This window comes from Pelophylax lessonae (genome assembly GCF_965119305.1).
Source record: "Pelophylax lessonae genome assembly, chromosome: 1".
Lineage (NCBI taxonomy): Eukaryota > Metazoa > Chordata > Amphibia > Anura > Ranidae > Pelophylax > Pelophylax lessonae.
In genome coordinates, this window is record NC_138768.1 from 184925411 (window position 1) to 184952200 (window position 26790).

Sequence of the window (26790 nt, forward strand, 5' to 3'; positions counted from 1 at the left end):
ACTTTAAGGTCAGTTTGAAATCTGCTTTAATTCTCTATACAAGTCATTCGCATTCGCTTGGACAAATCTCAATTACCTGCATACTATACATCAGTTTTTAATTTGTCACAACATTTTTAAGAATTCCTAATATGATAAAAATGTAATTCCAGCTGTTGCACCATTGCAATATAATGTGGTGAAACATTTAATCAGAATAACTATAAGTTAAATGAAATATCAGTAAATGGAAAATGAGAGGAAGAGGGAAAGCACCACCTCAGTGCAGTATTAAAAGTAACCCTCAGGCTGCTGAAACACTGATCCTTTCTCTCTGTGACGTCACATCTGCCCATGTGTGTGCTCCAAGCTGGCTCTGGAGACTTCTGGGTGTCTACATGGCATTCTGGCTACAATCTTTCCATCCACAGTGGCAAGGAGTTTACTGGCAGGTCCTAGAGGATGGGGGATGAGGACCATTGTCCTCTGTTTTATGATGAGCAACATTTTCTACTAGATTCATTTTTAAATAAAATTACTTTCTAATACTGCACTTAGGTGGCACTTCACCTCTTTTTCTCACTTTCCATATACAGAACTGGCCAACTCTTGGGAACCAGCTGCCACTGTATTTTATGGAGATTCATGGACCACCCATATTTTTCAGATCATTAAGTGTAGGAGCCTATGTTAACCCCTACTATGCACCACAACAATTCTTGACAAATGAAGTATCAGAGGACACTGATAACTTCTTGTTGAACCTAATTCTCTACCACAAGAGGTGGTTTCTGCGGGAAGTATGGTGGCTTTCAAAAGACTCAGACGTACATCTCAAGGATCAGAACATTCAGGGGTATGTGAGATGATTACGGCCAAACACACTTAGGGCTCTTTCACACGGGCGATCCGATCAGATCCGCCTGTCAGTTTTTTAGGCGGATCTGATCAGATCCTCCATGCAGCTCTATGGGGCAGCGGGTGTCAGCGGAGACACCTCCACTGACACCCGCTGCCATCCGCATCCGATCGTGTCCGTGAAATCTGGACGGATGGAAACCCTATTTTTCCATCCGTTCAGTAATCGGAGCGGAGCGGATCTGATGAGAGCGGACAAGCGGTCCGCTCTCATCCGATCCCCCATAGAGGGCAGCGGGGGCTGAGACACCTCCCTTTCCGCTCTGCAAGCGGAGATGGAGCTGTCATCCGCCAGCTCAGTGGGGATCGCGGATCAATCCCTGCTGAGCAACACGGATCCGCCTACGGAGCGGACCGTGTGAAAGAGCCCTTACACAGGTTGAACTGGATGGACTATTGTCTGTATTTAACCTCAACTACTATGTAGATATGTAACTAATCAAACAGATTAAATCTCAATCATATTTTTGAGATCATATCTCAAAATGCTAAATGGTTTGTGTTCCACATAACTGATGTAAAAACAATCGAACCTGGGGGATACACTGGACACCATACCAACCAGCATTTTCAGGTGGTCAGAATAGCACTCTACAGTTTTTGCTTATGACAGGCTTCCTCTAAAGCAATACTTATTCCAGTTTTTAAAAAGATAGCAGGTAGAATTTTATAGCAGAAAATGTATGACTGTATGGGTCTTCTACCGTAAAACAGCTTTCCCTGTCTACTATAAATTTATGTAGAAATTGCTAGTTTAGTGCCTTGTTTGCAAACCCAATTTACACGTGTATCTAAAAATTGAAAACCCATTTCTAAAAAGTACAATAAGGCCTTTTTCAGTGCCTTCAAATGAATGCAACCAACCACCATACAAAATCCCATCTCTGTATTGTCTTCCTGTAGGACCAACTCATTGCACATTTGTACTGTGTACTCTATGGCAGTGGTCCTCAACTCCGGTCCTCAGGGCCCACTAACAGGCCAGATTTTAGGTATTACCTTGGGGAGATGCAGACTAGAATACTGCAATCAATGAGCAGCAAATTATATCACCTGGGATGTATTTCAGTTATCTTGCAAACCTGGCCTGTTAGTGGGCCCTGAGGACCAGGGTTGAGGACCAAGGCTCTATGGGGCTGTGTGCAGTCTTCTTAGGAGTATAAACTGTTCCTCACTTGTAGTTCTCATTTTAAACCTCCAGGTGTCACTCTTCAATAGTCAATCAAGTGCATGGAGACAAAAAAAAAAAAAAAAAAATTCCAAGTATACCTGGTTTGGGATTATAAGGTTATTGGCAATCACTTCACTTTCAATATATAGATATAAAAAAAAAAAAAAAAAACAATAACGTTTACCATTCATAAACCATTTCCTGTGCAGTTAGGACACTTCTGTTCAAAACTTAACTGAATTTAAAAAAACTATTGCATAAAGCTCAAAGAACAAAAATTGTATATATTAAGGCTGGGTTCACAACTTGTACGATGACAGACATCGCATGTGATTCGCACAACATTACTCTGCAGATCACATGTAATGTCTGTGTAATGCGAATTCAGCCAAGTTGTAGGCTGGAATTACATTCGCACCAAAATGGTCCAGAACTCTTTTTTTGGTCTACACTGGAATCGGATAGCATTACTGTTCACACCTATGCAATCCAATTCCTGCACCATTTGAAAGTTTGCACTGCCATCTGTGAACTGATCTGGGGGTGTTCTTAACTTTACTTTGACAGCCACAGAGGTTTGCAGATCACAGTGTGCGATTCAGGAACCGGCAATGAATTGCAGGGTTTACCTGCATTGCACCAGTGTGAACAAGGACTGAAACCTACCAGTCCTTACCATGAGGTGACCACCATGAAGTCCTTTGGACAGTTTTCACCTGGCAGTATTATACTTCCCAAGACCAACATTGCTCACTCACTGCACTGTATGGATAGATGTATTCTTAGATGGTACGCTCGAACGAGCAGGGCTCTCAGATTCCTACTGTATTGTAATTGTACTATATGCCCTTATTTTGTAAAGTGCTGTGTAAACTGTCAGGGTAACAATGCTTCTTCTCCATCCATATTATTCAGGATTTGCATCTGTGCTGCATCATACAATTCAATAGGATGAACTTTTAGATGGGCTCAAAGATTTGACGTATTTCTGTTCTTTGCAGTTACTGATCCCTTGCTTATGTTGTTTGTACACTGCTGCTTTTCCTAGAGATGGTTGAGACGAGAAATAGTCCCAGACCACACTTTTACTCTCTCTCCTCATCCATCTCCATTTCAACTTGAAAGACACAAAAAAAGATTAAAGAAATGGCTTGCTGAACCTGAAGTTGCTTCTGATGCTGGCACCCTGTTGAGGGATGGTGGCTGACGCCTCGCAGTGTGGGTGGCTTGCTTGCCAGAACATTGTGGTGGCTGGCGTCACCCTGCTCTGGCTTGGTGTCACCCTGTTATGGGTGGCTGGCTTGCAGGAACACTGTGGTGGCGCTGGCTTGGTGTCACCCTGTTATGGGTGGCTGGCCTGCAGGAACAATGTGGTGGCGCTGGTTTGGTGTCACCCTGTTATGGGTGGCTGGTTTGCAGGAACACTGTGGTGGTGCTGGCTTGGTGTCACCCTGTTATGGGTGGCACTGGCTAGCTGGCTTGGTGTCACCTTGTTATTGGTGGCTGGCTTTCAGGAATAGTCTGTGGTGGCTGGCTTGGTGACTAGTGTCACCTTATTGGTGGCTGGCTTTCAGGAACAATCTGTGGTGGCTGGTTGGATGGCTTGGTGTCACCCTGTTATGGATGGCTCTGTGGTACCTGGTTGGCTTGCTTGGTGTCACCCCGTTATAGGTGGCTGGCCGGCTTGCTTTGGGGGGTCACCCTGTTATGGGTGGTTGGCTGGCTTGGGGGTCACCCTGTTATGGGTGGTTGGCTGGCTTGGTGTCACTCACCGGGGGCTGTTGTGGCAGGTAGCTGGCTTGCTGGAACAGTGGCGGCAGGTAGCTGGTTGCTTGCTCGCTAGGCTGGCACCCTGTTGTGGTGGCTGGCTTAGGCCAGGACCTGTGGGTGGGTGTATGGCTGGCTGGTAGCGTGACCAGACTGCAGCTCGCTGTAACACGAGACTGTGCGAGGCGCTCTTAATTGCAGCACGCAGTGAAATGGCGTCACATATGGGCCCCGCAGACAGGGGAGGCGGTGTTCAAAGGTAGAACACGTGCGGCAACATACGGAATGACGTAATGAAAATATCAGTAAATCCAAGCGCCAATACAGATATATCAGTGAAAGTGCATATAGGCACCAGATATATCAGTGTTGCCAATAATCGGTCGATCTCTAGCCTGAATCACCGTCTGGTCTGATCCATCTGGAAATGGTCGCAGAAGAAGCAGACAACCCTTTACAAGGTCCATTCATGAGTACAAAGAGTCTGACTTCCTGAAAAACTCCATAGCTGCCAAGTACGTCCTAATTGCCCAGACCACATCCAAGGCAATTTCTTGTTTTGTGCATGCTTAGGCCTGGGACACAGGGAAGGCTACACAATGTCTTAATTCAAATGAAAATCAGAGACAACCTTTGGGAGAAACAACAGACAGGGGCGAAGAACCACCTTATCCCTGTGAATGACCAGATAAAGTGGACAGGATAATGCTGCCAGTTTCAACACCCTGAGCGCAGAGGTGACAGCCACCAAAAAAGCCACCTTCTGGGACAGCGTAAGCAGGGAAATCTCCCAAAGACTTTCAAAGGGAGGCTTAGGGAGAACCAAAAGCACCAAATTAAGCTCCCAAGGGAGGAACAGAACCTGCACTGGAGGAATCAAAATGTCAGACACCCTAAAGAAAGGTACACACCAGGGAGTGTGTTGCCAAAGGTTGTTGGAAGAAGATTGCCAAAGCTGACACCAGGCTCTTGATGGTACTCAAGGCCAATTTCTGTTCAACCCCCTGTTGAAGGAAGGTCAAGATCCAAGCCACCGAAAAGGAGCAAGTATGAATCCCAAGAGACTCACACCATGCAACGCAAGTCTTCCACGTAGGATAGTAGTTCTTCCTAGAATTAGATTTCTTAGCTAACAGGGTTGGAATAACAGACTTGGATAAACCCCTATCCTTTAGCACCTGGCAGTCAAAGCCAGCGACTAAAGCAGGATGGAAGATCGGTCCTTGGGACAGCAGATCTTCCCCGAGAGGAAGCTTCCAAGGAACATCAGCGGCCAGCAAGACCAGATAGGTGTACCAAGTCTGGAGAAACTAAGATGACCAAAATTGCTTCTGCGTCCAACCTGCAGAGAAGTTTTGGCAAAAACTTGAGGGAAGGCTTAAATTAGACAATACGGGGCCAACAGTCCACCAGTAGATCCCTTGACCAAGCCACAAACCTCTTCACCTTTCTGTTGAGCCGAGACGCCAACGGATCCACCTCGGGGGTGCCCCACCAGAGAAACAGTTAATGAAACACCTCCCGATAATTGGGCCACTCCCCTTGCTCCAACAATTACTGCGGTAATCCACCTGCCATATTTTCCGCCCTGGGAATGTGAACAGCAGAGAGGGCTGGAACGAGCTGTTCTGCCCACCTTAGAATGCCGGCTACCTCCAAAGATGCCAGGACACTTCTGCCCCCTTCGCGATTGACATAAGCCACGGCCGTGAATGCGCACTGGTCAACCCTGAAGACGATCCGCCCAATGGTCCAGAGACAGTGATTGCTCAGAGTTCCAAGACATTGATCGGTAGTCTGGACTCTTCCAGTTTCTAGATCCCCTGAGCAGAATGCTTCCCAAGGAAGCCTCTCCAGCTGGACAGGCTGGCTTCCGTGGTGACCACTGCCCAATACAAGGGGAGGAAAGATTTTTCCCAGCCGAGGAGTCAGAGAACGAAGCCACACGTGCATGACCATCTGCTGGACAGCAGGAGACGAATTGCAGCCCGCAATTTCTGGAATTTGTCAAGAGGAAGGCGCACTTTGGGCTAAGTCCAGAGTCAGGCCCAGATATTCCAGCTTCGTGAATGGAACCAGAGCAGACTTCTGAAAATTCAGAATCCAGCCGAACTCCCGCAGAGTTCCTATAGTGATCTCCAGGTTTTACACCAGAGCAGGAGGAGACTCCGCTCGCAGGAGGAGATCATCCAAGTAGCCCAGTACCGCGATTCCCCATTGGCATAAAAAAGGCTAGCAGCGGGGCTAACACTTCTGTGAAGACCTGAGGCGAGATCGAAGGGCAACGCCACAAACTGATAATGCTGCTCTCCCACAGCAAGGCAGAGAAAACACTGGCAGATATTGGAATGTTAAGAATGGCATCCTTGATGGCAATGAAGGCAGGGAAATCCCCCTGACGTAGGGATGCCTCCACCCTTGGAATTGACTCCTGCACAAAGCAATTTGGGGCCTTGAGGTTCAGGATTGGACGCACTTTGCCTTCCTTTCTCAGGAACTGTGAACAGGTTTCAGTAAAAACACTAAAAACATTTTGAAGTGAGAACAGGAAAAATCAACCCTTGAAGTAACAGGTCTTGTACCGCCCCAAACAGACCCTGTAAACGGTCCGGGGGACAGGAGCAAGTTAGAAAGAAAGAACCTTGCTGGGGGACAAGAGCAAAACCCAATCTTGTAGCCGGACCAAATGACTTCATAGACCTACTTGTCTTGTACCAGGAAAATCCACTGGTCTGAAAACCAGCAAATACATCCCCCCCACAGACACGGGTAAGAGCACACCTTCATGCTGAAGGAGCCTTGTCCACAGGTCTGGAGAAGCCCGCTCTCGGTCTGCCAGACCAGGTTCTTTTGGATCCTCCAGAGGATGCCCTGAAGGGCCTTCGAGCCCTTGTCAGCCGACCCGGAGGGACAAAAAAAAAAAAAAACACTTATGAGCCGAGAAGGAAGGCCCACGTCTACAGCGAGGATCCTTGCCCTTAGTAGCCTACGAAAGAAAAGTACTCTTCCCCCTTGTGAGACCTTTAATTAGGTCATCCAGGGTAGTTCCAAACAGGCGATCTCCTTGAGAAGGAAGATCAGTCAAGGCCTTTTTAGAAGTCTGGTCCGCAGACCAGCACTTGAGCCAAAAGACACCGAAGAAGGACCACTGCCAAAACACAGCCGAGCAGCATCAGAGATAGATAAAACTACAACCCCTGGACCAGCTGGTCCGCCAGCTCAGCAAAAGCAGGGGGGAGCTGTTCTCCCTCCAGGTCACGGCATAAGAGCTTAGCCCACTCAGTCAGAGTTTGCAACACCAAGGCAATGGTGAATACCGGCCTCATTGCCAAGCCAGCCAGAGTGTACATATTGCGGGCCACAGCCTCCGCCTTCCTGTCAGCGGGGGACTCTTCAACTGGAATCATGGTTGCCTTGTTTAATCTGGAAACAGGAGGGTCCACCACCGGCGGGCACAGTCAACTTCTTAAGAAGGGACTCATAAGGGCAAGGCCTAGAAAAGCGCTTAGGGACCCCACGGAGACACTTTGGTCATCTCCACTCTTTAGCGACAATTCTGTCAAAATAGGCAGGGAAAGGAAGCGCCTTTGCAGCTCTGTATGGCTTGTGAGTGTCAAAGGGAACCTGCGCCTCCATCGCAGCTGCGTTCTCCATCTTCAGGGCCTCACGCACAGACACAATCAGTGCTCTTTGTGCGCAGTTGCAGACGTGGAGGAATCATCCTCACTATCAGAGGGTTCCGGGTGCGAGGTTGCAGTCCCAGCAGGGTGACCCATGTCGGCCAAATCAGATTCAGGATCTGATGAACCGATGAGGTGGGAGGGAGGCGGGAAGAGCTTTTGCTAGCCCGCCGCCCAAAAGCCACCTCCACTCGGGACACAAAGGAGTCCAGGACCAGCGCCAGTGCATTGATGGATGGTTGGGACCCGCAGCCTCAGAGGGGATCAGGTTGGGAGATGTGCTCCAAAGACTCCATGAGTCACCAGGGGGACCTCACAAAAAATGTAAATAATGCAAAAAGGGACAACCCCCACCACAATAGCAGCACCACCCAGTCGCCAGGCACAGGCACCAAGCGACCCTCAGCAGAGAGGGAGGGGACCCTACCAGACTCACCACCCAGCAGATACAGGCACCTGCAGCCACCAGCATAATCTGCACTACACGTGCAGCAATGAGGAATTGAAAGGATCCAGGAGCCAGCACCACCGAAATCGCCGCCCACAGAGCTCCACTGTCATGGCCGCCGCTATTTTCAATGACAAACCACAGCAAAAAGGCCGCCAGACTACACAAACATGACCAACGTGTATAGAAACACAGGCTACAACAAATTGGCAGCATCACAAGACTTACAGGGGCCCAGGAATAGATCCAGGCCTCAAAGGACAGATCCAGGCAGGGCGGGGGCCCTGGCAGGAGCCCACACCAAGGACACCCCCCCTGCACAGTCGATCAAAAACCCTCCAGGGGGAGAGGGGTGGGGACAGCTACTCACCATACCAGGAACCAGACTGGCAACGCTCCAGAAAGAACCCCTCCCCATCAAAATGGGGGCTGTCGCCCAGGAGGAATGCTGCGACTCAACCGAGACCCAGTCGTATGAGACCTTGCAAGGTGTTTACTTGCAGGCCAGCCCCCGTCCAGTGGGGCTATGTCACGGCTGACCTAGCGCCGAGCTAAGGTCTGCATGTGCTTGTTGGCCAGACTGGGGTGATCACTGGATCTACATTATCCAGCCCGGCAGTTGATTGTAGATATCACAGGAAAAGTCCAGGAGAAAAATGTTCAATCGAAAAAGAAAAAAAATTTTCTAGGACCAAAGATCCCAGCAGGGAACTAGGTCCTTACTCCGACTAGACAGGAAAAAAAAAAAAAGAACTGAGTTGCTATAGCAGAGAGGGAGTATACCCCCCAGGACTGCCCTTGGGTGTAGCCTGAATTCTTTTCTGCCTAGTGTCCTATTCCTGTAGGGGGCAGTATAACCCAATGGTTATTAATACCAGGAGCTGTGTCCGTCAATGAACGAAAGAGAAAAATGGTGTAGTGGGAGGGGTTATACCCTGGGTTGGGCTACAGTTTCCCTCAATGGCCAAGAGGTTGTTAGAATCTCAAAATAGTAGGTGACTTAAAGTGGAGTTCCGGCCTCAAAATAGACTTTGGGCCATCCGCTTGCTCTAGGTCACCTGAAAAACGCATGAATTACATTTTTTTTTTGTTTACTTACCTGGTTATTGAAGAAAATATACTCTTCCACTTCCTCCCTCTGCAGCCGCGGTCCGCGCCGTCACTTCCTCCTTGCATTGATTCCTGGGAGCTGAACGTCATCGCTCCCAGGAATCAATGCGCCTGCACCGGCCCTGCTCGTCCGTTCCGGTGTAGGCGCATCATTCCCTGCTAAATAGCTTCTGGGCATGCCTAGAAGCTGTGGAGGGATGACGCGCCCGCACCGGAAGTTACAAGCGGGGCCGGTGCAGGTGCATTTTGGGAGAAGAGGACACGGAAGAGGGCACAGAAGACGCGCTGACTTCAGCTGCCCACATCCGAGATGGCAGCGCTGAAGAAGAAATTTTCAAGGTAAGCATTTCTTCTAAAAAGGTAAGTGCGACCCGGGACAGTTCAGAGGCTATCCATTGTGGAATGTACTAGCCCTGACTGTCCCGGGGGTATATTTTTATCTAAATTTCACCCCTGAGGCCGGAACTCGGCTTTAAATCAGCTGGGAGCGAAGCCTATGATAAGCTATACATTTATTGTGATGTACATTCCACTTTTGTAAGAGCCAATGAGAATGTGGCAGGCACACCATGATATATGTGGAGCCCTTCATGGTCATATTCTGTTCCTATCTTTTGCGTTTCATAAACCAGAAGTGATCACCGGGAGTTCCGCCTAATGCATTTCAGTCCTCCCCAGAAGTGTCAACTGAAGACACTTCTGGGGAGGACTGAAAAGCATTGGGTGAAATTTCCGGTGTACAGAACACAAAAACGTGAGTAATTTATTCCAAACCAGTGTTTTTTGCTCATTTACCAGGGAATTACATCTGAGTGGAATACATGTTAACACGTTTTAAATAAAAAAAAAAAAAAAATGGACTTATGCTATGGATACTCTTTGTATCTCAGGTGGGTTTTTGTATCAGGTGGGTTTTATGTATAGAAGACCATACTGCACTGCTGGAAAGTATAAAGAAACCGGAATCGCTCAGACACCCAGAGTTGGTAAGTGGGGGGCACGGAACAGCACTGCATTTTTACATATTCACCAACGGCACATGCTAATCAAGTTAATATCAGCACGGATTGCACTTTATGTATACTTATTCAACTATTGACACTAGTATATGGACATTTGTTGAATTATATGAACTTAATTGCAAAAAATGTTTTGTTTGTATGTATTATTTTCTTGTATTCCATTTAAGAAGTTTTGGGAAGGTTAGCATATTAAATGCAGATTTATAGTTTATGGCATCAGATTGAGGAGACTCACAGTGCACGGGAATATCAATTACATTTGATGAACAGTGTCACTGGGAAGGAAAATAAAAGAGGAAAAAAAAAATAAAAAAAAACATCTAAAATAGTTGTAATTGGGATATTAAAAGTTGGAATGGGGGGTTGACACTTGTTCTAGTGACCACTGTCTTAGGATAATTATTTTACAATGCAGAGATCTCTCTAGACACCAAATAGGGGAAAAAAAAAAAAAAAAAAAAAAAAAAACTTGACATGGGTGGTTTCCAAATCTCAATTCTGACCACAACTAAAAATAGTTTTGGCCTTCGATATATTTTAAATCTTTCCCAACCCATGTATTAGCCTTGACCAGGAACTAAAGACAGACACTATAATTTAAACATTAGGATTATAGCAGACTAGGGATGCACAGAAATTTCGGCCACCGAAATTTTCGGCCGAAAATGAGCCTATCCCATTTCGGCCGAAAATGGGTTAATAGTGCCTAAATTAATGGCCGCTTGAGGAAGGAGGAGGGCGCAGCGCAGGTTTGAAAAGACGCGCCTCTGGCCGGCAGCCCGCCTCTCAATGATGTCCCTACTACTGTGATCTGTGCATTAATGAACAGACTGGGCGGGGGGAGCGGCCGCTGATATAACTATGAGCCTTCACTTCACTGTCAGCGGCACGAGGTCCATGAATGAACTGACACTCCGGGCGGGAGGAGCGGCCGCTAACAGCTATAACTATGTCAGCCTTCACTTCCCTGTCAGAGGAGATACCCGCATGACAGGGAAGTGAAGGCTCACAGTTATAGTTATTAGCGGCCGCTCCCCCTGCCCTCCCACCCGGAGTGTCAGTTCATTCATGGACATCGTGCCGCTGACAGGGAAGTGAAGGCTCACATAGTTAAGGCTCACATAGTTATATTAGCGGCCGCTCGCCCGCCCTCCCTCCCGCCCGGTGTGTCACTTCATTCATGGACAGATCGCAGTAGTAGTGACATCACCGGGAGGCGGGCGGCCAGCCAGAGGCGCATCTTTTGAATAATGGACACCAGAGGAGCTGAGTGAGGAGAGGGACGCTGAGGCGGGGGGGGGGGGGGGGTGATAGCTGAGGCAGCTTACCATTGATATTAGTAATATGCAGCATGAGGGGGTTAATGTATTTTCACTGCTGTTCACTGCTGCATTAGTGACCAGTGGCAGTTAATTAACCCCTTTGTGCTGCATTAGTGCAACCAGTATCAGTGTTAATCAACTGCCACTGGTTGGTCACTAATGCAGCAGTGACAATATATTAACCCCCTCATGCTGCATAATACAAATACCATTGGTAATTAAATTAACCTCTTGCCAACCCGTCACAGTACATATACTGTGACAAGGTGGCAGCGACAGGTGTACATCGCTGCCTGTTTTTGGTGTATGCCCCTCTTCTAATTTAAAATTTGGGGAGAAAAATCATTTTCGGCTTCGGTGTGCAGCCAAGGGCATCCTGCATTTTCGGTCCAAAATTTTCATTTCGGTGCATCCCTATAGCAGACCCTCAATCTTTTAGTCAAATCACCACAGGAGAGTGATTTTAAATTCAGGAACGTGTCATTTAATCCAAATGACTAGGGGAGAAAGTGCTTCCAAGGATTATAGATCCCAGTCTCAGCCAGTTGTAAAGGAACATTGGTTATCTGGCTCCCAGACTATAGACCTGAGAATAGCCAGCAGCATGGGCAGATATTATGGGTTTTACAAAAAAAAGGAAGAGCTGCCAATGGCCAAACACCTCACATTCAGAAACAGGCAATTATATGGCTGATTTTAATATTCCTTATGGAAACAAGTACTGTAATTAAACGAATACACTTTATAAAATGAGATTTTTATTACTTTATACAATAAAAACACACTAACACTTAGTATTTTTACTCTGAAATGCCTTAACAGTAAAAGACTTAGAAGATTCAAGAATTGCATAATGTATATTTCATAACAGTAGTACCCATTAGTTACAGTTTAGCAGCGTAATTGTACAATATTATAACGATGCATAGTATGCAGCAGTCTATGCTATAAAGTGCCATATAACCAAGGATGACAGCTATGTCACCTCAGTTGTAATGCATAAAAAGTCATACCATGTGTCAAGTCTATTCTGTATAGACATCACACTATCAGAACAAACTGCATTTCATGTGCCTACATCCTTCACAGCTCAGCTTGCAATAAAGCAATTTATAAATTACAAGTACCCATAAACCTATATATGAAAAAATAAAAAACACGTCACTAAAAGCAGTGTGATGTGAGTGAATCAGTGCCACAAAACACATACAAATGTATTTGGTAAAGTGAAAGTGTGAATGAAACCTTTAGTGTTTTTTTAAATTGTGCCTATTCTAAGCTAGCATAAAAATGACAAAAAGATTTTACTTCAGGAATGTAGTGTTACTGCCGGCCAGATTACTCCATAAAAAAGGAAAAGGGTTGCCCATAACTAGATTTCCAGGTGTCATTTGTCAATGTATGCTAGGACCTGAAAGCAGATTAGTTGCTACCAGCAGGGCTTCCTTTCCAAGATATTGAGGCACCACGGAAGTAAAGGCACCATGGAAGTAAAGGCCGAAGAGGTGTTTGGTACTTATTCCCAAAATAAAAATTCTTTAAAAAAAAAAAGGTTCCCACAACACCGAATACATTCTGTTGTCAATCCCAAAAAATTTACAGTACTACAGTTTTCCTCAAGAATACGTAAACCCATTTCATGTAACCTTACCTATTGTGTAACATTTTTGTGCCCAGTGTTTTTGGTTAATGCGCTACTGCTAAGGCTAAAAAGCTGATCACACAACATAAAAAAAACACAGAAAAAAGACAAAGACAGTGTGTTTGAGGAAGAACCGCATTATTAAAAAAAAAAGTGAACTAGAAGCAAGTGAAGAATAAATAAATATACATATTTCACCTTATACTCTTTAGTGAATAGACATAAAGAGGGCCTAAAATCTTGAATTTATTTCATGTGTCAACATCCATCCATCCCACCAGCTTGCCCAAACTTGTTAATATGGCTGTTAAAAAGTTTATCTTCTTAACCACCACCAATCCAGATGTAGCTCAATTGCAGATGCTGGAAGTGAACCACAGGCCAGTCAACCAACCAACCAATCTGCAGACCTGCCAAAGCACACTGTCTTTCGATGATGATGATTTTGCAGCAGCACCTCCATTCTAACACCTACAACCCAACATAGCCTGGAGTGATGATCCAGGAGTAAATGAAGGCTTAGGTCATAACGGAGGGAGGGAAGAATTAGGGAGACATTAGAATTGCTTTAAAATCCAATTACCCTGCAGGTTTCTCCTAAATTAATGCAGTGTATGGCGAGCACAGTAATCAGTATAACTACATTTTACTGACTACAAATAAAAACCGCTTAAATATACGATTTCTTTTTAAAAGGATATTCATGATAATTCAAAAGATGAATGTGATGTCCAATGTTAAAACAAGCTGAATTTCACTGTAAATCTAAAAAAAGTTATACAATAGCCCTTTTCAGTTGGCTGTTTTGAAAGCCTAGACAAACAAGCAGACCTGGCCAATAGTCTACTGGTCCAAAGGCAGGAGTCAATGGCAGAACTACATTTAAAAGAAAAAAAAAAAAAAAAGACCAGTGCACACAAAACATGGACGACATCAAAAAAAGCATTGGATAATTTTTGATATTTCTATACTACATTTCTTGAGAATAGTCCAGTTGCTTTGCAGGTATGACCTCCTCCAAACGAATGACTCCACCTCCCATCAAGGCAAAAGCAGGATACATTGTTCCGATGCAGTCAACGTCCCGCTCATAAAGGCATTGCATGGTGTCTGCATCATAAAAGCCAACTTTTCCTTTATCATAGTCCAAGCAAACCCCAATGCGGCTAGGAAGGGGTATGGTGCGTTCATTATAAGCAGTTGAAACATTAGAGGCCTTTGGGATAACAAACTTCTTCATTCCTATAGTTGCCAAGGTAAATGGTTGAGATGCATCAAAGGCAACATCTTCACTGCCACTGTCATGGCCACTGTCTTGATCATACCTGTAAAAGCATATATGTTAGCATTGGAAATCTAGATTATTAACAGAATAAAAAAACGCAAATCACATGACCCATTGATTTTTTTCAAACACAATCAAAAATAACTTCTTAACTACTTCCATACCAGGCCAATTTTGGAGTGCTCCTACATGTAAAAATCATTCTTTTGCTAGAAAATTACTCAGAACCCCCAAGCAGAGACCCTAGGGAATAAAATGGTGAAATTGCAACTTTTTATGTCACACAGTATTTACGCAGCTATTTTGCAAATGCTTTTTTGGAAAAAAAGTTTAATGAATTAAAAAAAGAAAACACGGTATTTACGCAGCTATTTTGGAAAAAAAAAAAAAAGTTTAACACACACACACACACACACACACACACCTAAAGTTAGCCCAATTTCTTTGTAAAAAGTTAATGTTACGCCGAGTAAATAGATACCCAACATGGCACGCTTTAAAATTGTGAACGCTTGTGGAATGGCGTCAAACTTCGGTAATTAAAAATCTCTATAGGCAACGCTTTAACATTTTTTTACAGGTTACCAGTTTAGAGTTAGAGGAGGTCTTGGGCTAGAATTACTGCTCTCACTCGAACGTTCACAACAATACCTCACATGTGTGGATTGAACGCCGTTTACATATGTGGGTACGACGTACGTATGCATTCACTTCTGCGTGTGAGTCCGCAGGGACAGGGGAACTGTTTTTTACACTTTCCCTTTAAAAAAATTTTTTTATAATTACTTATTCCTATTATAAGGAATGTAATTGAAATAGTGCACGACAGGCCCTCTTTATTGAGAGATATGGGGTCTTATTGACCCCAGATCTCTCCTCCAGGCTGGAAAGCCTAAAATAAGGGGGAAAAAAAAAAAAAACCACAATCTCGGCTTTCCACGCGTTCCCTCCTGCCACCTGTAAGATCAAGCTACGATTGTTATGGTGAAGGGAATCGTCAGCTGGGGGGAAAAAAAAAAAAAACGATGCCTGCAGCTGCATACATTCAGATATCCCCACTTCAAGGTGGTATGGAAGCAGTTAAAATAGTGGGGCAGCCCATAAGATTCAGATACACTTTAGCTAAAGTAAGGTTTCACAGTGCTGGTATGAAGCAGAAAGTTAGCTATTAAAATTTTAGGCTAATTAAAATGGAAGCCAAGTATACACTACCTTGGGCTGCTGATGTCACGAGGATTATGTAGCCATTCTTGCAATTTGATGTCCGATGCAACTCCAACTTTGACCATGTATGAATAAGGCTCTACAGAGAAGGCCCAGAAGTACTTCCCCTTAGTGATGCCAACATCAGCAATGATATAATCCAGGCACATATAGCAGCCCACTTGTACTCTCTCTGCTCCAAGTAGAAGGGGAAGGCCAGGTATGCTTTCCACAGTATCCCTTCTGTCATTTAACAGGAGATGTTCTTTGTTGTACCCACACTTGTCATCAAAAAAGAAACTAAAGACTGCAAAAAAATAATAATGGAAAAATATGAAAAGGTTGAATACAATTTACATTAAAACCTTATGATCTAATTGTTCAAAAAAAAAACAATGCCAAGTAATGCCCTTCTCTGTGCTTTTGTAAAAAAATTACAAGTAAGCTTTGGAGAGATCAATTTTATCCGGTTAAAGCCGTATTAAACCTAAAAGCAAACAATTATATTGCAGCTTACCAATTCTAAGATGTAATAGCTGCATTCATTTTTTTTTAGGCTTGGTTTCCTTTAATCTGCAAGTACATCCCAACACTCCCCTCCTCCTAGACTGAATGCTACTGTCCAAAGGTACCCCTGTGCTTCTCCAACCAGGGTGGAGGCACTAAGGGGGAATTACTGGCCAAATTACCAGGTGAATGGGGGGAGCAGAAAAAAAACTAATGTAGCCACCATCTAAGGCCTGTTAAGCTGCAATACATTACATTTTTGATTTGGGTTTAAGAATGCTTTAGGCTCGGTTCACACTTCTGCGATGCGGGAGCGCTGCGAATATGCAGCGTGATCCCGCATCGCATCCGCACATCTGGCAGTTCACACTGCCATATGCGATACGCAGGGGGTGTCAATTAAAAAGTTAATGACACCCCCAGTTTGATCGCAGTGCAATCTGACAGTTCGCACAGAATCGGATCGCACAAGTGTGAACCACTGTGCGATCCGATTCTGAGGCGGCTCAAAAAATGCCTCATGTGCGTGTTTGCTGTGGATGCGCTGCGAATTCAGCCATACAAAGTCTATGGCTGTATTCACATCCGCACAGGAGATCGCATGTAATGAAGGAGCAGTGCGCTCAGAATTACATGTGATCAGCGCATCCGCAGAAGTGTGAACCGGCACTTACATTCCAATGAATAATCCAGCAAGGGGTGCCATGATTGCTCAGCAGAAAGCTTAGCTAGATAGCTTAGCTAGATATACATAAACCGGGGTGGGGATGCTGAAATGATGTGGTTAAATGAAAGGAATATTACCAATGCTGATATTAACCACTTCGTGATTTTGTGCAGGTGTTCTTGGGGGCCACCCACGATCGTGCAGGGGAATGACAGAACAGCCATCTGCCTATGTAAACAAGGCAGATGGCTGTTCTGTCAGAGGGATCTTGTGTTTCAGCTAAGCTAAAAACAGATTTTTTTCCCTCTAGCACATCCATCCCCCACACAGTTAGAAAGCATTCCCTAGGAGCATACTTAACCCCCTTGATCACCCCTTGTATTAACCCCCTCCCTGCCAGTGTCATTTATACACTAAGTGCATTTTTTTTTAAGCACTGATCACTGTATTGGGGCCTCTGGTGACCAAAAAGTGTCAGTGTCAGATTTTTTTTTGGCTGCAATGTCCCTAAAAATCACTGATCAATGGCATTACTTGTAAAAAAAAAAAAAAAAAAAAAAAAAAAAAAAAAAAAAAAAAAAAAGTCCATAAATCAATTTCCTAGTTTGTAGACACGATAACTTTTGCGCAAACAAATGATTACACATTAGGTTTTTTTTTTTTTTAACCAAAAATATGTAGCAGAATACATATTGGCCTAAATTGATGAAACAATTTAATTTTTTAAATTTTTTTATTGGTAATATTTTATAGCCAAATGTAAAAAATATTGTTTCTTTTTTCAAAGTTGGTCGTTTTTTTTTTGTTTAAAAACGCAAAAACTAAAAACCGAAGAGGTGATCAAATACCACCAAAAGAAAGCTCCATTTGTGGGGAGAAAATTTGGGTACAGCGTTGCATGACCGTGCAATTGTCAGTTAAAGTAACGCAGTGCTGCATCTCAAAAAATGGTCTGGTCATTAAGGGGGGTAAACCTTGCAAAGCTGAAGTGGTTAAAGCTGAAGAAAAAAAAAAAAAAAAAACACCATAGCATAACATTAAAATACAAAGTTATGCAAGTTTCTATTGAAATACTTTCTTAAAATTATGGTATAGCGTAGATGGCACTTCAGATTTGCTATTGGCAGTTTCACAGAAAAATTTTTATATTATATATATATGACATTTGGTTGCCATATTCTGCCCATCATGGCAACTGGCACAGGAAAAAGCTATAAAGCAAAATTTACATGAACAAAATATGTAAAATATAGAATGAAGAGTATGCACAAGTATAATTTCCTTTACAAACATGTGAATATAAATTAACTTTAAAATGAGTACTGGGTTCTTTTTATGTAGAATTGTAGCATGTTTCCTGGATTTATGGGCCATACACACTAAGATTTTCTGAAGACTTTTTCCTTTAGATTTACCAAAACCATATAATAGGAGGTCAAACCTAAACACTTTTCTATGTAGTGCAAGGGCCTGCCAGATTGCATACAAATTGAAAGGTAAATCTGAAGGAAAAAAAAGTCTTCAGAAAATCTTATAGTGTGTATGGCCCTTTTGGAAGGCTGTGTCAAAACCAGCTTACAAGCATTCTTCTCATTTGTTTGAAAAGCAAATTAATTTCCTCCCAAATCCACCCTGTCATTTACTTAGCATATGTAGTTATCTGGGATCTCTGCAGGCTGATCTATACTAAAAAAGGAAAAGTATGAGATCCAAGGCAGTGTACTATAAGCTTTGTAATTGATGATGCACAACCACACAAATGAGAAAACACCTGCATTTTATAGAATGTACAGAATAAGGACACGTCTAGGATGTGTCATCACGAACAAAGATGTACTTGAGCGGGGATCTCCAAACAAGGGATCGACCGATATCGTTTTTTTGTTGCCGATACGGCTATTTTGGCCATCGCATATCGGTATCGGCTGATATTTTGTACATTTAAAGTTTTGAAAAATTTGACACAAATCTGGTACTGAACATCTTAATTTTTGCTTAATGTTGGGTGGGTGCGTGGCTGGCTGCCACAGGGCCTGTGGGTGGGTGGCTGGCTGCCACAGGGCCTGTGGGTGGGTGGCTGCATATCAAGTGCATATCGGCCTTGCCGATAATCGGTCGATCCCTACTTCAAACTACGACCCTCCAGCTGTTGCAGAACTACAGGTCCCATGAGACAATTTAAAACTGACATTCACAGACATGACTAGGCATACTTTGAAGAGTATAAAAAAATGGATTTTTGTAAGATCTTACCGTAAAATCCTTTTCTCTTAAGCTCATTGACAGACTTAGTCTTCTTGATTCTCAAGAGCTGGGTTATGTTGTCTCCGCAGGAGTAGGACTAGGCAGAAAGACAAAACGTTCTGGCTCCACCTTAGGGGCAGTCCCTGAGGGTATATCCTCTCTCTCTGCTACAGGGAATCAGTTCTGTTTTAAAGCAGTACAGAGAATTTAACCCAACCCAACTCAATGATAGAGGGGCGGGTACTACGTCTGTCAATGAGCTTAAGAGAAAAGGATTTTACGGTAAGATCTTACAAAAATCCATTTTTCTCTATCGCTCATTGACAGACGTAGTCTTCTTGATTCTCAAGAGCTGGGACATCCAGAAGCAGTGCCACAAAATGAGGGGTGGGATTGACAGAATCAAAATCCAATCTAGAAGGCCCAACCGGAGCCAACCAGAAGTATCAAAGGACTCATCGAGTAAACAGATGAGACCTACCCCACAAATCCTCGAGGTAGACCAACAGTCTCCTCAAACAGTGGCCTGCAGGAACCTTGCAGCCAGAAGAGGCATCTGACGATGCCATCACATAAACCTTATACAATATTGTAAAGGTATGAACCGACTACTAAACAGTCGCCTTGAAAACCTGAACCACTGACGCCTGATGGCGGAAGGTCCAGGAAACTCTAAGCGCCCGAGTAGAATGCGCCTTAACAGGGAACGGGGGATCCCGACCCTTAGATAAAATAAGCCTATACCACCGTCTGTCTGATCCATCTAAAGATGGTCGCAGCAGAACAGGCAACCCCTTCTTAGGGCCATCCGTGATCACAAACAGTGAATCCGTCTTACAAATTGAATCCGTAGTATTCAAGTATATCCTGATCGCCCGAACTACATCCAAGGAATGCCATGCAAATTATCGAGGATGATTGGGCTAAGGACATAGGAAGGACAATACACTGTCCTTATTCAATGAAACTTTGAAACCACCTTAGAAGGAAGGATGGATTCGGATGAAGAACAACCTTATCCCTATGAACCACCAGATCTGGGGAACAACAGTATAATGCAGCCAGTTCTGACGCCCTGCGTGCAGAAGTGATAGCCACCAAGAAGACCACCTTCTGGGATAAAGTAGGCAAGGGAATCTCCCTGATATTTTCAAAGGGAGGTGTCTGAAGAACCGACAGCACCAAATTAAGATCCCAGCATGGTAACGGCGCGTGCACTGGCAGAGCCAGGCGTCGCACCCCCTGGATGAAATTCCGCACCAAGGAATGAGTAGACAAAAGCTTCTGAAAGAAGATAGCAAATGCTGAAACCAGACCCTTGATAACACTCAAGGCCAGCTTCTGCTCAACTCCCTGTTGCAGAAAGCCAATATTCGGACTACCGAATAAAGATGTAGATGGAACCCAAGGGATTCACATCACACAATATAAGACTTCCATGTACGATGATAATCTTTCTGGAAGTCGCTTTCCTTGTTTTAACTAGAGTAGGAATAACTGAAGCTGACAATCCCTTGTCCTTCAGCACCTGGGTCTCAATAACCAGGCCGTTTAAAACCAGCGATCGTAAAGCAGGATGGAAGATCGGTCCCTGAGACAGTAGATCCTCCCTGAGAGGAAGTCTCCACGGGACGTCCGCCATCAGTCTGACCAAGTCGGCGTAACAAGCTCGACGAGGCCAGTCCGGAGCTGCCAGGATTACTGGAATTCCTTCCTCCTCTATCTTGCGAAGAAGTCTTGGCAGTAACCCAAGAGGAGGGAAGGCATACATTAGCTGGTATTGCCCCCACGGGGCGATCAGTGCGTCTGCGGTTTCTGCTAGAGGATCGCGGGAGCGAGCCACGAATCTCTGAACTTTCCTGTTGAATGGAGATGCCAACAGATCCATATCCGGGGTGCCCCATCGTAGGCACAACTGGTGGAAAACGTCTGGATGGAGGGACCATTCCCCCTGATCCAGAGTCTGACGGCTGAGATAATCTGCCTGCCAATTCTCCACCCCCGGAATGAACACCGCAGAGATTGCTGGAACAAATCGTTCCGCCCAGCGAAGAATGCAAGCCACTTCTTTGGCCGCTCGGACACTCTTGGTGCCCCCCTGGTGATTGACATAAGCCACGGCCGTGGCGTTGTCCGACTGGATCCGAACCGGGCTGCCCTGGAGCTGCTCGGTCCAGTGAATCAGACAAAGTCTGATCGCTCTCAGTTCCAATACATTTATCGGTAACCTGGATTCTTCCGGGACCAAAGTCCCTGGACAGATAACTGACCGAGAATTCCTCCCCATCCGGATAGACTGGCATCCGTGGTCACTGTCGTCCAATATATTGGCAGAAATGACTTTCCCTGGCTGAGCATCGGAGACCGAAGCCACCAGACCAGAGACTCTCTGGTCTGTTTGCTCAATCGGATCTGATTGTCCAGGGATTCCGGATTCCGATTCCATCTGAGAGGAATCTCTTGCTGAAGAATTCGGGTATGGGACTGGGCAAATGGGACTGCTTCGAAGGAAGCCACCATCAACCCCAGACCCCTCATGCAAGTCCGAAGGGAAGACCAGCTGTTGGTTGACTGCTGATTGAATCTTTCGGAGTTTCTCTACCGGAAGAAAAACTCTTGTCCTGACTGTGTCTAGAATTAGACCCAGATATTCGAGCCTCTGGGTGGGAACCAGAAATGACTTTTGCTGGTTCACCAGCCACCCGAATTCCTGTAAAGAAATCATAGTAATTTCTATGTTTTGTAGCAAGGTCTGAGGAGACTCTGCATGAAGCAGAAGATCGTCTAGGTAACCTAGAATCGATATGCCTCTTTGGCGCAGAAGTGCCAACATTGGGGCCAACACCTTCGTGAAGACCCGCGGAGCCGTGGCGAGACCGAGAGGTAACGCCACAAACTGATAGTGATTCTCTTCTACGGAAAAACGTAGAAACCGCTGATGTCCTGCGAAAATGGGAATGTGAAGATATGCGTCCTAGATGTCTATGGACGCTAGGACATCCCCTGGATGCAGAAAGGCTGCTACTGTGCGAATGGACTCCATTCTGAATCTTCTTATGTAGACAAAAGAATTGAGTACCCTTAAGTCCAGAATTGGACGCACTTTGCCCTCTTTCCTGAGTATTGTAAATAGGTTTGAATAAAAACCCCTGAAAGCGTTCTGTCCAAGGAACGTGGACTACCACTCCTTGTTGTAGTAAATCTGTGACTGCTCTCCACAGATCGTCTAAACGATCCGGGGATAGTCGGCTATTGGAAGGGAAGAATCGCGCCGGTGGGAGAGATCGAAGCTCGATCTTGTACCCTGACCTTATGACTTCGCAAACCCATCTGTCCGGGATTCTGGAAAGCCATGGATCCGGGAACCGGCGAAGACGTCCCCCCACCCCAGTTATGGGTGGGGGGCGCACCTTCAGGCTTTGGACGGTTTATCTTCAGGTCTAGAGGGAGCGGGCTTTTGCTTGCCCGACCAACGACCCCTGACGCCTCCTGCAGGAGCTTTGGAGGACTTAATTTTTTCACCCGCGGGACGAAAAAAACCTCTTGTGAGCAGAAAAAGAAGGCCCTCGTCTTTGACAAGTTCCTTTACCTTTAAAATTTTGAGGTAAAAAGGTGCTCTTTCCACCCGTGAGATACTTAATGATCTCATCTAAGTTGGCTCCAAATAGACGCTCTCCTAAAAAGGGGAAATTAGCCAATGCTTTTTTTGGAACCTTGGTCGGCTAACCAACCTTTTAGCCACAGTGTACGCTTGAGAACCACCGCTGAGACAGATGCTCGCGCCAATAATGAAGTGGCGTCTAACGCCGCATCACACACAAACTGTAACCCCTGTATCATCTGTTCCAACAAATCTGATACCGCCTGAGGGACCTCTTCTAGGTCCCGGCGTAACCACTTGGTCCATACAGTTACAGCCTGCGAAACCAGACCAATAGCAATTATTGGTCTGAAAGCTGATCCAATCAAGGTAAACATGGTGCGAGACATAGCTTCTATCTTGCGATCCACTGGATCTTTAAAAGACGGAGCGTCTTCTAGAGGAATAACCGTGGCTTTATTCAATCTAGCAATTGGTGAATCCACCACAGGTGGTTCTGTCCATTTCTTAATGAGGGTTTCCTCAAACGGATAACGCCTGTTAATGCGTTTAGAAATAGTAGAAATGCGTTTTGGCAGACTCCATTCTTCTTTGATTGGATTGCCAAAACATTTGGGCAATGGAAAAAACCTTCGCCACTAGATGCGTTTTTAGTCCCAAAAGGGATTTCAGTTTCAGCTATTTCTGACGGAATACCCTGTAATCTTAAGGTCTCTTGAACAGATACCATGAGTGCGTTTACCAACGCTTCCTCTCTGGCTATGGCTGATGCCGAAACATCCTCCTCACTGTCTGAAAAGACAGTACACGAGACACCAATACCAGATGAAGTACCTGCAACTGCAGAAATAGGCTCAGAGTCTGAATCCGAGGTTTCAGATAATAAGGGGTTAGGCGGGGGTCGCTTACTTGCGCCCTGTCCCTGACAAGCCACTTCCACCCGGGACACAAGCTTCCATAATAGCGGACAATGATTTAATCGTCAGTGGGGTGCTGGAGGATCCCGCAGACCCCTCGAGGGGATCCGGAGGAGAAACATGAGTGGCAGGGTCCATGATAATTCAGGACACCTTTGCCAGAAAACACAAAAAAACTTTTTTTTTTTTTTTTTTAAATAAAAAATACCTCTTTTTTTTTATGTGTCTCCCCCTAGCGCAATAGCGCCCCTCAGAGTACCTGCTTCTCGATCCCACAGAGAGAGAGGGACCCCCAAGGCTCACCAACCGATGCAGTGAAGTTTCCAACCAACTGCAGTCAGCGTCTGTCTTTACAGACTGGAAGGAGCTGTTGCTTTTTCCCGGGTAGAAGGACGTGGCTCCGCCCCCTGTGTACGCCTTCCGGCGTTCCCAGCTCTCCACGAGGTAGCTGGGCTCATGAAACATGGCCGCCCCCATATAGGAGACATTAGACTCCAAAAACATGGCGGCCGGCGTGACCTGAGGACATGCATGCACCTGGTCTACGGCAAAATGGCGGCGGACCGCCGAAAACGTTTTTCCCAGCACATCCACCTGCATCTCTGCTGAGTGGCGATTGATAGATCTACAGGAGATACACTACAAATAAGGTAGGATTATACCTCCTATGTCTGCTGTAATGCTACAGTCTGCTGGGTAGAGTGTTAGCTCTCAAACCAAGTCCACTTCCCACAAACACATACTGTATTTACAAGGGGGACTTTTAGTGTCAGATATATACTGACCATGTATGGAGGGGCCCATAATTCATACTGCCTCATAACGAGGAAAGAAAAAAGGGAACGTTTACTCACCATACCGAACCGACAGGCACCCTCTCTTCACAATACCCTCTCCACCGGGGTGGGGGTTTGTGGACCACTCCGGACGCCTCGACTCTCAGGTTCCTGGCGTCCAAGCGAGACTTTTAACTCGCAAGGTCAGTCCCTCCACTGGGACTCCGTCGCAGCCGACCCAGCGCGGAGCTCTGGTCTGCACGCGCTCGTAGGCAGAAACCGGGGTGACCACTGGATCTCAACATCCAGCCCGTCGCCCGGCCCCGCATACTTACTTGAATGTGTCGCGGCCGACCAAGCGCAATGCAATGGTCTGCGCGCGCTCGTAGGCCGGCTGGGGTGACCACTAGTGTCGCCCAGTCCGGCGTTTTTTGCTTGAAGATCTCACAGGAAAAACACTGGAGAAAAAACTACCTAAAAAATATTTCTTCTAAAGAAAAAATCTTGCCAGGACCAAAAAGATCCCAGCAAGGAGCTTAGGTCCTTACTCCTGACTAGACAGAAAAAAACTGATTCCCTGTAGCAGAGAGAGGGAGGATATACCCTCAGGGACTGCCCCTAAGGTGGAGCCAGAACGTTTTGTCTTTCTGCCTAGTCCTACTCCTGCGGAGACAACATAACCCAGCTCTTGAGAATCAAGAAGACTACGTCTGTCAATGAGCGATCGAGAAATGAAAGTTGGTATCATGTAAACTTCATAATTTTCTAAGGGTTATATGGGCGTGAATAACTTCTAGATTCATTGCCTTTTGTATAATTACCATTTGCAAAAATATACTTCTAGAATATTATGAGCATGCAAAGAATGGGATTTTTGTATTTACCGTAAAATCCATTTCTTCGTTTGATGGACACAGCGCTCCATAAACAACAACTACTGGATTATATTGCCTTCTCCAGGAGTAGGACTAAACAGAACACAACACCTGGCTATGCCCATGGGTCATCCTCAGCTGGTATATAACCCCACTCTCTTCTCTAGGTAATCAATTTAGTAGCAAGTAGTATTAGAAGTATCAGAACGCCAAAGAGGGGTGGGTGCCGTGTCTGTCAAACTCAGAGAAATAGATTTTATGGTAAGTACGAAAATCCCATTTTCTCTTTTGTTCGACTGACACACCGCTCCATAATTCATAACTACTGGGTCATCCAAAAGCAGTGCCAAAAATACAATTTGGGGTGGGGAAAATAACCCAATGATAAACATAAGGGCCCTTAACCAGGACACAGGAGCCCCATCTGAAAAAAATGGATTTTTGTAAAATCTTACCGTAAAATCCTTTTCTCTTAGCTCATTGACAGACGTAGTCCTCGGTGATACAGCACCTTCGGGTTATGTTGCCTCCACAGGAGTAGGACTAGACAGGAAATTAAAAATGCTCTGGCCACTCCCCAGGGGCAGTCCCCGAGGGTATATCCTCTCTCTCCGCCACAGCAAATCAGTTATATCACAAAAGCAGTGCTTAGAGAATTTAACCCAACCCAACTCAAAAACAGAGGGGCGGGTACTACGTCTGTCAATGAGCTAAGAGAAAAGGATTTTACGGTAAGATTTTACAAAAATCCATTTTTCTCTATCGCTCATTGACAGACGTAGTCCTCGGTGATACAGCACCTTCGGGAAGTCCCAGAGCAGTATCACAAATGAGGGGTGGGAAAATGGAAATCAAATCCAAATCTAGAAGGCCCAACTGGTGCCAACTAGAAGTTTACAATGCTCATCCTTAATGATGAGACTCAACAAAAAAATTTTCAAACAGAAAAAAACCCTCGAGGTAGACCACCGGTCTCCTCAAATTGCGGCCTGCAAAACCTTGCGGCCAAATGAGGCATCCGCCGATGCCATCACATCAATTTTTTTAAATTTTGTAAAGGTATGTACCGACGACCAGGTGGCCGCTTTACATACCTGGACCACTGACGACTGATGGCGAAAGGCCCAGGAAGTACTGAGCGCTCGAGTGAAGTGCGCCCTAACAGGGAACGGAGGATTCCGACCCTTAATAGAATAAGCCTGTACCACCGTCTGACTGATCCATGTAGATATGGTCGCGGCAGACACAGGCAACCCCCTTCAAGGGCTATCCGTGATCACAAAAAGGGAGTCCGTCTTACGAAAACCACTTTAGGAAGGAAGGATGGATTCGGAAGAAGAACCACCTTATCCCTATGAACCACCAGATCTGGAGAACGACAGGATAATGCAGCCAGTTCTGACACCCTGCGTACAGAAGTAATGGCCACCAAGAAGGCCACCTTCTGGGAATGTAAGCAAGGGAATCTCCCTAATATCTTCAAAGAGAAGTTTCTGAAGAACCCACCACACTAAATTAAGATACCAGGCGGTAAGGGTGCGCACACTGGCGGAGCCAGATGTCGCACCCCCTGGATGAAATTCCGCACCAAGAAATGATTAGCCAAAGGTTTCTTGAAAGAAGATTGCTAACGCCGAAAACCTGACCCTTGATCGT

At 45.3% G+C, this 26790-nt stretch overlaps 1 protein-coding gene across 2 annotated transcripts in view; it reads right to left on the minus strand.

Annotated features, from left to right (window-relative positions):
- Nucleotides 1-14029: 14029 nt before the first annotated feature.
- The window catches only part of TRIM36 (tripartite motif containing 36), a gene marked incomplete at its 3' end in the record, with an annotated part of 168445 nt that continues 155684 nt past the window's right edge, over nt 14030-26790 (minus strand). For both annotated transcript variants that reach the window (XM_082243345.1, XM_082243344.1), the window contains 2 exons: nt 15557-15854; nt 14030-14384 (listed from right to left, as the gene is read on the minus strand). In XM_082243345.1, the coding sequence (XP_082099471.1) occupies nt 14030-14384; nt 15557-15854 (653 nt within the window). The remainder of the gene's footprint in view (nt 14385-15556; nt 15855-26790) is intronic.